The 13,534-nt window shown below is 47.1% G+C and overlaps 1 protein-coding gene across 1 annotated transcript in view; it reads right to left on the reverse strand.

Annotated features, from left to right (window-relative positions):
- The window catches only part of FOXK2 (forkhead box K2), a 51,298-nt gene that overhangs the window by 15,545 nt on the left and 22,219 nt on the right, over positions 1-13,534 (reverse strand). The window contains exons 2-6 of the mRNA XM_068977008.1: positions 11,458-11,652; positions 8,684-8,831; positions 6,153-6,299; positions 1,031-1,224; positions 95-270 (exon numbers count right to left, since the gene is read on the reverse strand). Coding sequence (XP_068833109.1) covers positions 95-270; positions 1,031-1,224; positions 6,153-6,299; positions 8,684-8,831; positions 11,458-11,652 — 860 coding nt within the window. The remainder of the gene's footprint in view (positions 1-94; positions 271-1,030; positions 1,225-6,152; positions 6,300-8,683; positions 8,832-11,457; positions 11,653-13,534) is intronic.

Genomic DNA, 13,534 nt, shown 5'->3' on the forward strand with positions numbered 1-13,534 from the left:
ATCAGGCACAAGGCTCAAAGGCTCCAAGGCCTCTGGATCACACGCTCATCTGACCCATCCCTCTCCTACCACACCTGCCCTCTGCGCATCTTACCTGGTGCACTCTGGGCAAACCGCGCCTCCTGGATGACAGCGAGTTTGGGCTGTGAGGCACCAGGCTCGGGCTCCAGAGGGGCTGGCGAACCTTCCCGGGACAGGCTCTCAGGGGTCTGGGCACCACTGGAGTGAGCAGACAGCACTCCAGCATGATTGGGAGAGGCTGGAGCACTTCTGTACGACCAAAAAGAAGACAATGGATTTTTACAATAAAGCACTCAAGCTACCCCGTAGTTTTTAGTAAGTGTATATTGCAAAAAGGGGTGTCATCTGTCTTCTGCCAACCAACTACAGTTCTTAAGTCTTACTTTCTGTGTGACGCCTATAACCTGAGACACTCAACAAGGCTGGCACGGCTGGGACAGAGCCACCGTGTGCAGGACGCTGCTGCTCCACGCCCAGCATGGGCCACACAGCATGGGGCAGGACTGGCTGCCTCTCTAAGCAGCTCCCACCCACAGCCAGGCAGCAGGAGCCGGCAGCCTGCAAGTGGAGCTGGCTGGGTCTCAAGACTTACATTACAGCCATTTCTTTTTTCATTTCAAAACGCAGAGTAACTATTAATGAAGCTAAAAATGAAACAGCAAAGATGTAGCTTTAAAGAGCTTCTCACATGCCAAGGAAAAGGAAGAAACTATCAACATGGCATCGTCATATTGCCGACTCATCATATTGACAATATGCATTCATGAAGCAACAATGCTACACGGGAATACAATTTAAATAAAACTTTATAATCTAAATTGTTTTAGCACTAGAAACAAAAATACATGAGAGGCATCCAACACTTCTTTTTTTCCCAAATCCCCAGCCCAACATTTAATCATAATGCATTTGGTAATTCCTTCATTTTCAAAAGGAAAATTTACCAATACATCAAAGGTAAATCCACTGACCATTAAGAGAGGTCTTTTTGTTTGTCTTTTTTCCTTACCTAGACGAGAGCGGTCCCAGAGGGGTTCTAAAGCAAGGCACGCCCCTAGGCCGTCTTTTCCTAAAAGCCTGCTCTATTAATTTGCTTTCAGAGGCAGGATCTATCCTCCAGAATGAGCCTTTGCCTGGTTCTTCCTGGGAACGTGGTACTTTGATGAAATAACGATTCAGAGAGAGATTGTGGCGAATTGAATTCTATGAAACATAAAAAAATACGTAGAATTCATATATTTCTTTGCTGAGAAATGAAAGTGTGCCCCAGTTTTAGTGCCCTGAAAAGGTCCTGTAGCTCTGTGCTGGAAGAAACCGGCCCTCCCCGAAGTGCAGGAGGAGCTGCGGGCATGACCACTCAGAGGCTGCCAGGCAGCTTCTACAGAGGACATGGGGCACTGTCAACAGCATGGCAGGGTGGGCACTGGCAGGCAAGGAAGGGAACTGGGGCATGGAGAAGAGGAGAGAAATCTATACCACACGAAAAGAGGCTACTTCCAATGGGAAAAGCATCAACTTCTACCTTTTTACCAGGTAGGAAATCAAGGGCTATCACTGTGACCTCTCTCCTTTTGGAGACGAACAGTGTCGAGAACAGCCATCCCTTTAAAATATTTTTTTTATCAGTACAAAATTAACTTATAGAATCCATCACAGCTTTTAAAATGAATTAATCCGTTATAAGGTATTTGGCAAACTAGCAAAGGAAAAAAAAAAATGAGCCAAAGTTTCAGAAATATTATTGACACCATCTTCCAGTCAAAGAACTTCCATATACTTTGATCCACAAAATAATCTCGTGAAGCACATGGAGAAATTTTCTCAATCCCTAGGTCCATTCTTCTTTCTATTACAAAAAAACTCAGCTCACAGTTTACGCATGACTTGAGGAGACCTCTCTGCTGCACCCAAATTGGAGACCTCCAAAAGCTCAGGAAAAGCTGGATGGAAGTCACGCATTCAGATCATTTTGTGAACTTATATTAGTGTTAAAGTTGAAAATTAATGAATTAAATTACTAAAATTTCAACTCAAACTAAAATTCTGGGTTATCAAAAAATTATTTCTAAGTTCTCCAATTAACTTTCTAATAGAACTGTCAGCCATAACCTAAAATTCTGAATTGCCAGAGGTGGCTCAGAAATCCAAGTAAGTCAAATACTACTTTGCAACCAATCTAAGGGACTATTCAAGAGCCACACTAAAAAAAAAAAAAAAGAACCACACCAGTCACAGGCCACGACAAACCACCAACGCCTATGGACATCAATCATCTCATTGGCAAGATGAAGGGACAGGCTAGGCTGTGTCTGATTTGTGAAGACTGTTTATAAGGAGATGTATTATATTAGATTCAGAATATTTCCATAACCACAAAGATACTTGCTATGATGTTCTGTTACAGGGTCTGGCTGATAATCAACCAAGCCCTACTGGCAAATCCCTCCAGAAAATCTAATCTATTCTTGGTGTCCCCATCAAGACACAGAAGGCAGTCCTCTGTCTGCACTCAGACCTTTTGAGTGTGGAGTAGAAGGCAGATCCTAAGAAAAAAGAATGAGAAAAGCCAGTCCAGAAATAAGAGTGGAGGACACTCGCACTGTGAACTGGATTTGAGGGTGCAGAGTTCTGGGCTGCACCACGGGAAGCCGGCACTCAGACAGGAGCTCGGAAGAGATTGCCTAGCCCCCGTGCTGAGTGACGCATGACAAGGGCAGTGCTGAGCCCCACGTGAAGGCGGGAACTGCACCGACAGGGTGAAGCAGGCTCACATTCATGTTGTTAGGAGGAGAAAGGGAGGTTAGCACAGCGGCGATCTGAAGGCAGGAAACGCCACTTCAGGGGTTGGGGCGCTAGGGCTTCTACTCACTGACAAAAGTCAGGACCAAGGTCAGCAACACAGCGGCTGTTACCCCTCATACCACCACAAGCTGTATGGTCAGTCCTTAGGTCAGGGAGTTGTTATTTTCTGTTCTGAACCCAGTCTGCACCATCAAAAGAGGGCCTAAATTCTCCTCGACTCTGACAACAATCCCACAGACAAATGAGCCCAATTAATGGTCACCTGTGATTCTCCAGCCAACAAGACTCTAGAAAATACGAACAGGTATTAAGAAATATTTGACACATACACAGAAATTGTATTTCAAAGGTGAAAGGAAAGGCCTTCGTAATTTGATCAAATCAAGCTACACACATTAAGACGACACTAATTTGATTCCAGTGACTCAGATTGTTATGAAGTATTCAGAGAAAAGGTGGGTTATTATTTAAAACTAAATATGAAGAAAAGGATCTGCAATACTTTGCACATTCTCTTTCCTCCAAATTCTCCCCAGCAGAGGCTGCTTCCCAGAACCCAGCTGAGGAGGGGAGGGCACAGGGGCGGTCACTTGCGCCTGTTGTACTGCCCTCCCTGAGCGCTTCCAGCCTTCCTGCCCAGAACGCAGTTTCTGTCTGTTAGCCCCACTCAGCACTGAGCACTTGCCAGTGTGTATTCTGTGTAGTAAGAACTTGTAAAGAAATTCACAGGAAGAACTTTCTAAAGGAGAGTCCAATGTGTAGGGTGCAGTTGAGCACAAGTCACTCGCTCTGCTCTCAGAAACCAGCTCTGATCCTTTGAGGGGCCAAGAGAACCAGAATTCTCAAACTTCTCAGGCACAACAAATACCTCTGTTCTGAGTAGGGTAAAATTATAAGTTATAACAAAGTAAAACATTTTGGCCTAAGTAGGCAACCAAAGTAGATAAATATGCCATCCCCCAGCTAGTGGCATTATTCAGACCATCTTGCTCTACCGTCAAATTTGCTCCAGACTCATCAAAAACCTTTGCCATGGGGAGACTGCAAAATACATAGAGTAAGGAACCACGGACTTCCATTAAGTGCTCAGGACTGGTATAGTGGGAGGAGTCCACACACGTCATCTTAGAAACTGAGGTGGAGGGAAGGATTCAAGCTCTAAGAAGCACAGCACTGCCGCCTCCTCTGACCCACTGGGGGTGGCAGGATGCAGTCTGCAAACCCCCAATTGAAAAATGCGCTGTTTTGGTTGACAGCTGGGTGTTTTGTTTTTTTCTTCCCCCTTAAAAGAAAAAGGATCTGGGTCTTTTATGAAACAAGGTTGCAAACTCCTTTTGTTTTCAGCCTGGAGAGAGGGAACAGGAATGAGCCTTCTGTGTAGAGACTGCAAGTGCAGTCCCTCAGGATGGGCAGCTCAGAGTCCAATGACAGAAAAGGACACAAACAAGCCTGCTGGGGAGAGCAAGGACTGCTGAGGACAGGACTCTGAGTGCACGTCCATAAACTAAAGAAGGCTGGAGCAGGAAAAGTCATTTCCCGCTAAAATAACCGGGGCAGGTACACAGCGTCTCAGGAGCAGCCTTTCACAGGCAAGAGGCACAGTCATCCTTGTGACCTTTATATGGGCAGAAAAGATGTTTCAATAAAAAGTGTTAATGACAGTTTGTAACTCTCAGTTCTAAGTAGGCTGTGAAGTCAGTTTAGGAGCCAGCAGCAATCTGTGCTTAGGGGTCACCTCCGTGGGCCTCACCTCTCTGTGACCATAGCCCCTCCTGACCTAACTCACTTCCCAGGAGACTAAGGCTAGGAATAGGTTGCCCTTCAGCCTCTAACAAGAAAACCTTGTAATGCACAGTATCAGTTCTCACATAAATGGATGCTACAAAGCACAGGAAATACAACCAAGAGGGAAACAGAATGTTCAAGTCTGGCCGGGTTTTTCAGAAATACTCCCATTACAGCCCAGCTCACTGGCATTTCAAATTATCAAAATTCTACACACAGTGAGGTGCGTGGACCTCTCCCGAGCTCCTGGACAGGGCACTATGTGAGACCTCACCTGCCCGTGCACAGGAAGCTGTGCCCCATGGACACAGACTATTGTCTGCCTCTGCTTCCTTTGTTTTACATATTCTTAGAAGCACAACCTCACTGTTACAGATTAAAATATGGCAGTAAATACTGTTGGGACTTACTGTACATCATCTTAAGGGACCTGCCAGGTAGCTGAATATGAAAGTGTTTTTCCCGAGCCAGCATTTCCTTCATGGCCAACTAGGAAATGCCACCTGGCTGTGAACAGGAAGGCGGGCAGGACACAGATGCTCTAGCCCAGGAGAGTAGCCTTTACAGACTAAAGATCCTTTACAAAGGAAACAGTCAGAATTTTTATCATAACATGTTTATAGATCTGCAGACAGAATAAAAAAGTCTTTACCCTCCATTAAACAGAAAATGGCTTACTCCCCAACCCCTTGGCCAGATTACTTGATTGTGGTTATGGTTCAACAGATGTATTTGTCAAAGAATCATGTACTCATTAACATTCAAAGGAATTCTGTGGCCATTCCTGATTACTTAATGAATTCAAAATTTGTAAATGTGTATTTCTTCTCTCTTTTGATACGCTTTTACCGTTCCACACTTCAAAAACACAAGGAAGAGAAACATATACAATGCAGAGGTTGAAAAACTAAATTAAAAAGCTAAACAATGGAAATACTATGCACCGATTTCCAAATGTCCTCTGAGGAGATCCAGATTCACAGACAGCCTAGGAACAGGCTGTAAGTACAAGTCAACAAGTAGGTAGGCTCCCCAGGTGAGTAGCATTGTGTCCATGTTTTGTGTACTGGCTACCTGGAGGAGGCATCTTTTGAAGAAAGGGTTCCTCAGTAACAGTTTGAAAACCATCTCTGTGCAAAATTCAAAAAGCTATGTATGTTTTCAGAAGTCAATGAGGAAGACAGAAGACCGCCAAAGTAAAGGATGGGCAGGATTTTTAACTCTCCCTCCCTCACTGGTCCAAGAGAAACATCTCAAACGACCCATTCCTTTCCCACCCGCGAAGACCACAACAGTAAGAAACAGGGCTGGGGTTTCCTCAGAACCATGGTTCCTTCTGCCATGTGCTAATAAGGAGGTTAGAAAGAGCACGGCAACAGCAGGTGTCCGACACTCCTCCTCCTTCAGCACAAGAGACCCTCACTCATCTCATGTTACCTATGCCCCAGCTACATACACAGCCACTCCGTGCCCCTCTCAGCTGTCAACCAGCATATACAAGACATGGAACAGAAACATTTAATAACAAACTGAAAAGGATTTACCTGCCAGCCCTTGTCCGCAGTCCTGTAGTAGGGATAGTTTTTTGTGATGTGCGTATAAATTCCATTTAGGGTGAGTTGTTTATCAGGAGCCATTGTAATCGCTTGTACGATTAATTGTGCATAGGAATAAGGTGGCTTTGAATCATCCTGTTTTAAAGTTAAAAAAAAAAGTATTGAAGTAATCAAAATTTTTATTAAACTTACTGAAGTTCAGGATTCTTGACATTTTTAAGCATTTCTACGATAATACTTGTCTTCCTTCCTATAAAAGTAATATATGATGGGGAGAATTCCTTGGCTGTCCAGTGGCTAGGACTCTGTATTGTCACTGCCCAGGGACTGGGTTTGGCTGTATGTGTGTGGGGTGGGGTGATGGTGGTGGTGGTAGTGGTGGTGGTGGATGTAATATGATGGGAAAGCATTTGGAAAATCTGGAGGAAACAAATGAAGACATGTAGAACAGCAGAAAAAAGAACATTAAAAACACGTAAGGAAAAAGTCCAAAGGGCAAAAACAAAAAGAATAAGAAAACGAGGAAAAACTCAGTAGAATTTCTGGACCTCAGTAGAGTCCAGAGCATGCATGCTGATCCACGCCATAGGCTCATCATGTCGATCTCACGGTCAGGTGAAGAGCTGGGCCAGGCCAGTGGTGGGAACTGGCCTATCTCCCAGGCCCTGGTGGGGGCTCTCATGCTCACAAGGAGATGGGGCAAGAGCGCTGAACACCAAAGCAGGAGAGTGCTGTCCACTCAGAACCACCAAGAGTCCATCAAGGGGCGCCTCTTGTAAGAAAACCCAAGCAGACGAGAGCACCAGGAGCCAGACCCGGGGTTCCCACACCGGGGTCCAAGGCATCCGGGTAGGCACTGCTCAGGTGTGCAGGGCCGCCGGCACTCCTGGTCCCAGCGTACTCAGACACACCAGGGCTCTTTGCCATTGGGACGACTCCGAACCGCATACACATGCACAAGCCCACTGGGGAGAGGGTGTACCTCTCTCTGGCTGTGAACTACACATATCAACAAAACATAACATTGAATGCAAACAGTAAACTGCAAAACAATACGTTCAAGATGATACTCCTTATAAAGAAACGAACAATTTAGATATTGTTTAGAGAGAAACACAGCTGGCTGGAGCATGTTCTCTGCACAGAGAGACTGAATCACCCAGCACCTCACTTTCGAACAGCTGGCATTTCCTGAGCACTTGGGCCAGGCACTGCCCTGTCTGTCCTCTGAATGTGCTCACCCTGAGTTACAGGACAGGGATGGTGGAGCGACTGAGCTGGAGTCCTACCAGGCAAGAGCATAAAGCCTTCCTCACTGTGCTTATGCTGCTGAGTGGGTTTCTTTTTTTTATCTTTCTTCTATACATTTCCATTAAAAAAAAAAAAAAAACTGTAATAGACAGGAAAGCCCACAATATATCCGTATCAGCCAAAAACAAATTTTTATAAAGTGACCAACAGTACAACCAATGCTAGGTCGAGAGAACACAGCCCACATCCCAGAAGCTTCCTCATGCCCTGCCCCGCCCCCCGCCCACGTTCAACCTCCCAGAAGGCCACCACTTTTCCTGACATTCTGTACTAATCAGAACCCAGCTGTGACTTAAGTTTTACCATCTAAGAATGTATCTGAAAACAATACAACTTAGTTTTGCCTGATTTTAAACAGGGAAATGGACAAGAATGGAATCCTACAGAGAGTGCCCCGTGTCTGCGCCTGCCCAGTACCCTGTGCAAGAGGCTCCTGGCTGCTGTAGACAGACAGATGGTGCACAGCCCCGACATATTCATTCCCACGGGTGTGACGTGCCCTACTACACGAATAGAGCACATTTTATATAAATGCATGCTTAAAGTAACACTATGTCTGGTTTTCTTCTCTTTTTTCACTTAGCATTCTATCAAGAGCACTTTCATATCAGTAACTGTGTCATGTAAGATCCCCTTCCTTCATTTAGGGGCATTTAGGTTGTTTCCAACTTTCTGTTTTGTTTGAACTTTAGTTTGAGATTTCTGTCCATTTCCCTTAAATGAAGTCTTAGAAGGGGCATTACTGGGGCAAAGAACAGAAATAGGCAGGGTCCTACTGTAAATCATCCAATAATTATCATCCGAAAGGGACTGATGTGTCCTCCCCAAGGTGTGTGTGTTCACGCACATATGTGTGCACACACACGTTCAGACATGCACATGTGCAACCTTCAGCATTTGGGACAGCACGACTGAACTCCAAGAACAGTTTCCTAGGACACCAGGCACTTGACCCCATGAGGACCAAGGGTTCAAACCCCTAGCACCTGGGCCCACAGCTGCCACGGAGGACGGCCCAGGGCTGAACGATCAGAAGAATGCACCTCTGCGAGCCCAGCACTGAGAACACTCTCAGCAATCCCCCCGCACCCACGCAGTCGGGCACTTCTCGAAAGGCCCTGGGCGGGTGTTCCCTGACATGCAGGTGAAGATAGCTGCTACCCAACAGGCCCTGGGTTCTGTTTCAAAGCTATGAAATATTTATTTACCTTTGGGCTATCTCCACCTGAAGCTTCCTTCTCGTTTTCTGGCTGTGAGTTGTCGGCCATTAAATTGAGGTCAGATGGTATCACACGGCCCATTTTGTACCCTGAAGACCCTGCTCCCCGGGGGCTAGAAGGACAGGAGTTCGCAGCACTGTGGACAAAAAAAGGTTGTTCCTATCAGAACATACCTCACACTGTATTTCGGTAACTGGTTCTTATTTCAAGGAAAACAAATATTAAAAGTCAAAGAACTTCAGTATGTTCACTGGAAAAATGGACTCATTAATCTTTGTGAAATTTAAGATCACTCCAAGAAATCAGGTATTTGCTTCCACACGTATCATCTTAGGAACTTACCAAGGACACAGAGCCATACGTGACGGCTCTCGGGCTCAGCCTGGAAGAGGAGCAAAGAGCACCGCTCTGCTCGTCCCCCTCCACCAAGGAGCCGAGGACAGGCAGCAACGAAGGACAATGGCTTCCAAGCTATACCAGAAAGGTCAAGGGAAATTTGGAGAGAAGGGAACAGCAGCCAGGCTGAAGACAGGACACACAAAGAGGGAAGGAGGTGGTAGACACAGATACACATGCAGGCAGGCTGTGAGGGGCTCACAGGAAACACACAGAAACCCGAAACAGAAACCTGCTTTTAAAAATGCACTTTTTTTTTTTCATGAGGTAGGGCTGGCCCATGACACTGAGAATGTTTTGATTTTTGATCTTTGCTGATTAGAAGACACTTCATTTGTAAATTCACCAAGTTACGTATTTATGCTCCCTTTTCTGTACAGTATTATTATACTTTACAGACAGAATAAGCTACTGAAATGGAAGGATGCCAAGAAAAGATTGTTTTAAAAATCCAGTAAGTTATAGAACAGTATATATATTTAGCTCTCGTTTGTACTTTGGATAAAAAATAAGTATTGAAAATGTTTAAGAAATTTCTGGAAAAAATACTTAAACAGTAGTTACCCCTGAAAACTGAACTAGAAAGGAATGGGCCAGAAGGTGGAGCAACACACTACTGCCTGGTGCCCTCTGCAGCACTACTGGCCTCCCTATCAAGAGTACGCACCGTCAGTATATGCACTCACCCTCCAAACAAGAGTGTACTGCGCACCAGGACAACTCAAAGCACTGGAGAGAGAGGACAAGGCAGACGGCAGAACCACAGGCACGGAACTCTCGCTCTATGATCTTAAAACGAGCTAACATTTCAAAAAGGTCAACATGGGGCAGGTGACTTGTCCCCCTGGCTGGGCGGTGGTGGGTTCCCCCATGAGTCATCTCAGCAGCAGAGACGCTGTGCTGCTCAACGCTGGTGGAGGGCCGTGGGGTGAAGATGAGCAAGGAATACAGGATGAAGATAGGCCAGGAGGTGAGGAGAGGTTGGGTCAGGAGCTGATCCAAACTCTGAGGTTTCCAACAACCTCCGGTTCCTTGAATGCCTATGGGCCGTGTGTCAGTGGCCTGACCTCAAGGCTGCTGCTTCCACTGTGGGCCGCTGTCCCATGTGGGTACACAGGGGCGTTCTCCTCTTCCTCCGTGCATTCTGCACATTTTTCATGCAATGCTGAATAAAAATCTGGCCATGCAGCTGCTGATATTTGCCTACTCACTGCCACACTTACTACCTGATCCATTTAGTCACACAGAGACAAATTCAACTAAGCGGGCGAGACAGAGGCAGCATCCTCAGCAGAGCGGCTGTGGCAGGGGCAGAGAAGGGGCCCAACCAACAGCAGCTGCACTCACACGGAGCCGAGCAGCCAGTCTACCTGACACTTCCTCCAGAGGCCTTTCCAGAGGGATACCTTTCTGTCCATGCTGGTTTTTAAGATAAGAAACAGAAGTGTTTGACTGAAAGCTACAACTCAGAGCTGCAGCATTCCCTCTGTACCCTCCCCACTCAGCTACATGTGGGGTCAGCCACAGTGGACAAGGCAAGCAATGTCTTCTCTGCCTCCCAGCCAGGCCCTGTGGACAGCAGGAGCTAGGCTCGCAAGAGAAGCAAGTGTGTTCATCTGCACCGAAGTCTAATACTACTCACACTGAAGAAGATGCCTGAATACATACTTCACTCTTCTAACCGAACGGAAGAAGACTGACCATCTGAGCCTTATCCCAGGGTCTCATCTGCAGGTCCTGGGTGATTCCTGACCTGACCCTCAGCTACTGCCCCTTGAAAGCTCAGCACAACGTAACCATGTTGCACTGGATTCCATGGTGAAGAATAGGCCCGGAAGGCACCATTCTCTACTTCCTGACACTCTTGGAACAAACATTAGGACAAACACAAGTTTGTCACCTTACTGAGGTCAAACTCAGAAATCCAAACTGTAAGTGATCAGAATTTACATAAAGTTGTGGCAAATCAAGATACTCTTGGTATCAAACCAAAATGCAATTGAAAACATGACTCACACTTTAGACCAATACCACAAATCACCTATTCCTAAACTTACACTCAAATAAAAGAATTCACAAGTGAAAACCAGGAACATTTGGGAACTGTGTTTCACATGCAAGAAACCGAGAGTAAGTGGTGTTCGGAAACTGAACGATATCTTAAATGCCTCAACATCTCTCTCTCCATGCAGGTCAGTGCCTGGGAAGGAAGGCGTCATCACTATACACTGCCGTCCACTACTGTGATGCATGATGGCTTCTGAACGTCCCAGAGCAAGAGGCAAGGCCTGAAACTTGGACAGGGTCGTGTCCACTCACACCCTGACACTATGGGGACTCCCATCCCCATGGAAGCTGCTGTATACCTGATGGTTCCTGTGGGGGAGGGGAGGGGGCTGATGAGGTGGGCCATGGTGTCTGGAATGTTGATGGTCAGCGGTGAGATGTGAGCCTGCACAGGCTTCACCGGGGACTCGGGCGCCTCCTGTTTCTCCCTCTTCTCGCTGGACAGGGCAGTGAACGTGATCTTGATGTTTGTGCTCGGAAACCTGAACGTGCACCTAAAAAAGAAAAGCCAACTGTCAGCACCTGTCTGCCAAGCGGCGGGGCAGGACGCCCCACCCACAGCAGGGGACAGAGCCCACGTGTCCCCAAACATACTGGAGCCTCGACTTGCGCTGAAGAATCAGCGAGAAGCCCATTTCAACCTCACCTCAAGTGTTATAGGTTGCTTAACACATGGCGCCACAAGGAGACATCGTCTCATGACTTAAAAACACTAGTAAGCAAAAGCCTCATTTAGACCAGCCCAATAGGGGAAAAAATGGTAGAGCAGATTCAAAAAAAGACTCAAATACCACTTAATCTGCACCAGGCAGGGTCTGAGACAGGCTCAGGATCGGCAGACGAGCCCCAGCCATGGAGTGAGGAAGGCCAGGCAGGAATGCTGCTCATCCACAGGCCATGGATGGCCCCGTCACGAGAAGGAGGAGCCCCGGGTCCACCTTTCACCTGCTGCCAACCTCCGAGGACATCTTCTGCCCAGCCCTTCTCTTAGGTTCCCACCCTGGTCTGTCTGCAGCCAAGATCTGCATGTGGTGTTCAAAGACAGAAACAAAGCCAGACTCTGATTCTCCTGCCCTCAGGCACAGCCCTGTCTCTCTTGAGGTCCCCCTCACATGAGGTCCCATGGGTGCTGCCCTTCCTCCACTTCAGTGCTCCAGGGACCCCACCCTGGGTCAGACACCACATCGCAGCCTCTTGTCTGTTCTTCCCCTCGTTCACTACCCAGGGGCCCCCTTCGATCCCTCAGTCACCTATCCAAGGGTTTCCTGATCGCCCTGCACCCTCCCCTTGCTGCCTTGTTCATTTCACTCTGGCCACTTGACTCTATGTTACCCCATTGCTGCTTGTTGTCACCCAATAGGACACAAGCTCCACTGGAACAAAGTCCTTGCCTGCAGGGTTCCCTGCTATAATCCAGAGACCAAAAGAGACCCTGATAAATGCAGAGAAGGGCCTCAGTGCACACTTGTTGAATTAGTGAAAAAGTGCCCCATTTGATACATTAGAAATGTAATTAAAATAAGCAAATCACATGAATAAATCAATAAATGGTAAGCCCACAACTGCCTCTTTGTTGCTAACATGAGATTCGAATAATCAACTCCAGGCCTAGAAAAGAAGGGCATGAAGACTCTTACTGGTCTTAACTTGTAATACAACACACGTAACAGTGATGAGAGTGAGGCAGTCTCCTCCCTCTCCTCCCCTATGAGGCTCCTGAGCCCCACCCCCAGGCGATGGTCCCTGCTCACCAAGAAGGCCGGCTGTGAGAACAAGCATTTTCACCAGCAGGAGGGCTTCCAATCCTGCAGAGAGCAGTTACCTGGCTGTGCTTGTTTCCTCATCCACAGAACAGATGACAGCCTCTCCCTCCGCGAGTGCCATGAGGATTAAGTCAGATGCTTCTCACATTCAAATGTGTATCAAAAAACCAAGCTATCTTCAGCCGCACTGTAAGATGTCAAAACCTGCTTTTCCTACAGCTGGACAGTCACCATCCACTGTGCTGTTTGCTTCACTGTCACCCAGGAACTCACGGAAGCCCAGCCCGGAGCAGCGGAGCAGCACATGCACCAGCCTGTCCTCCACACGCCGTGGAAGCAACACAGCCCTGTGCGCAATTCCAGCGCAGGGATGTGAGAATGGGACTGGGCCACCTACATGTCCCCAGGGGTTTATTTCTGCTTTTCATAAGACAGGACCACACACTCCACGCTGGTCCCTGGCACGTGTGTGTTCCCTCAGTGTCACCACCCACAGGGTCCGTTGCACAGACGGACAGAGTGCTGCCTTCAGGGCAAGCAGCATCACACGGAGGACTTCCTTCCTTTGTATCCTATTCCCAAAGTCCTCGGTTAAGACAACAATCATCTCCTC

This window comes from Capricornis sumatraensis, chromosome 8, assembly GCF_032405125.1.
Source record: "Capricornis sumatraensis isolate serow.1 chromosome 8, serow.2, whole genome shotgun sequence".
Taxonomy (NCBI): Eukaryota; Metazoa; Chordata; class Mammalia; order Artiodactyla; family Bovidae; genus Capricornis; species Capricornis sumatraensis.